The following is a 1,003-nucleotide window of genomic DNA, read 5'->3' as shown; positions in this document are numbered from 1 at the left end:
TGGCTGTTAGTTCTGGTGGGGAAGACATGAAGCAGTTAACCATGAATTCCGAGATTCCAACACGCAGGTCCTTGGGTCGTGCTGGGTTGTGTGGATGGGCTTTAGGGTGAAGGAGTCTGTTCCCCAGACAGTGAGTGGGAATGGGGGCTGGTCTTCATCTCCCTGAACTTGTGTCATCTGAGCTGTGGCCAGGGCCACGTGTCCCCAGGTAAGGCCAGGTGCACCTGAGGTGTGGTCAGGGCTGTGGCAGGGCTGTGCTCCTGTTCCTGCTCACCAGGGCGAGCTGAAAATACCTTCAGCTTCTGTGCCAGTGTCCCTGCTGTGTGCCAGGCAATGGAGCTGGCGCTTGGGAACCTTCACTGCGAGCGTGCCTCAGCAGGGTGGGACTGAGGAGGGCACAGCAGCGTGCCCTGCGCGGGTGAGCCTGTGCCCACTGCAGGGCTGACCCACGCCGCTCTGTGTGCCAGGGCTGTGGCACCATGGTGAAGCTGGACATCCACACGCTGGCCCACCACCTGAAGCAGGAGCGGCTGTACGTGAGCTCGGAGAAGGCGCTGATCCAGCGCCTCAACGCCGACGTGCTGAAGACGGCAGAGCGGCTCTACCGCACGGCCTGGATCTCCAAACAGCAGCGCATCAACCTGGACAGGCTCATCATCACCAGGTACTGCACACCCTCTGCCAGCCTCACAGCCTGCAGCCCCTGCTGTGCTGGGCATAACACTGCGAGGCTGTAAACCAAACCTCAGCTGGTGAATCTTACACCAAAAGTTCCTTGTTGGCCATTGAAGTGAGTGTGTTTTTAATACCTGTGTTTGTTTCGCTTCTGTTCATGAGAGCAAGCTATCCAGAATTTGCAAACAATTTGTAGTAACTATCTGGAGAGACTTTTTCCTCTGTGGCAGCCTGGTTAATAGATAGATCATGTGGTGTCTCTTAGCAAGTTTGTTTACTTAAGAGTTACTTAAAGTGTTTCAATGTTTCTCTTTAAAGTGCTGAAGCT

The 1,003-nt window shown here is 55.1% G+C and overlaps 1 protein-coding gene across 2 annotated transcripts in view; it reads left to right on the top strand.

The window, feature by feature from the left end:
• The first annotated feature begins 390 nt into the window (after positions 1-390).
• GAPVD1 (GTPase activating protein and VPS9 domains 1) overlaps positions 391-1,003 on the top strand; it is a 22,570-nt gene continuing 21,957 nt past the window's right edge. Inside the window, exons 1-2 of one of the 2 annotated variants that reach the window (XM_031057201.1) lie at positions 391-664; positions 1,002-1,003. The exon at positions 1,002-1,003 is cut by the window's right edge and continues 836 nt beyond it. In XM_031057201.1, the coding sequence (XP_030913061.1) occupies positions 480-664; positions 1,002-1,003 (187 nt within the window). In that variant the 5' untranslated portion in view covers positions 391-479. The remainder of the gene's footprint in view (positions 665-1,001) is intronic. The other variant, XM_014307146.2, reaches the window with a different exon arrangement.

Source organism: Geospiza fortis, unplaced genomic scaffold, assembly GCF_000277835.1.
Source record: "Geospiza fortis unplaced genomic scaffold, GeoFor_1.0 scaffold27, whole genome shotgun sequence".
NCBI classification, from domain to species: Eukaryota; Metazoa; Chordata; class Aves; order Passeriformes; family Thraupidae; genus Geospiza; species Geospiza fortis.
Note: the sequence above shows the minus strand (reverse complement) of the source record. Positions and strands in the feature narration are given on the sequence as shown.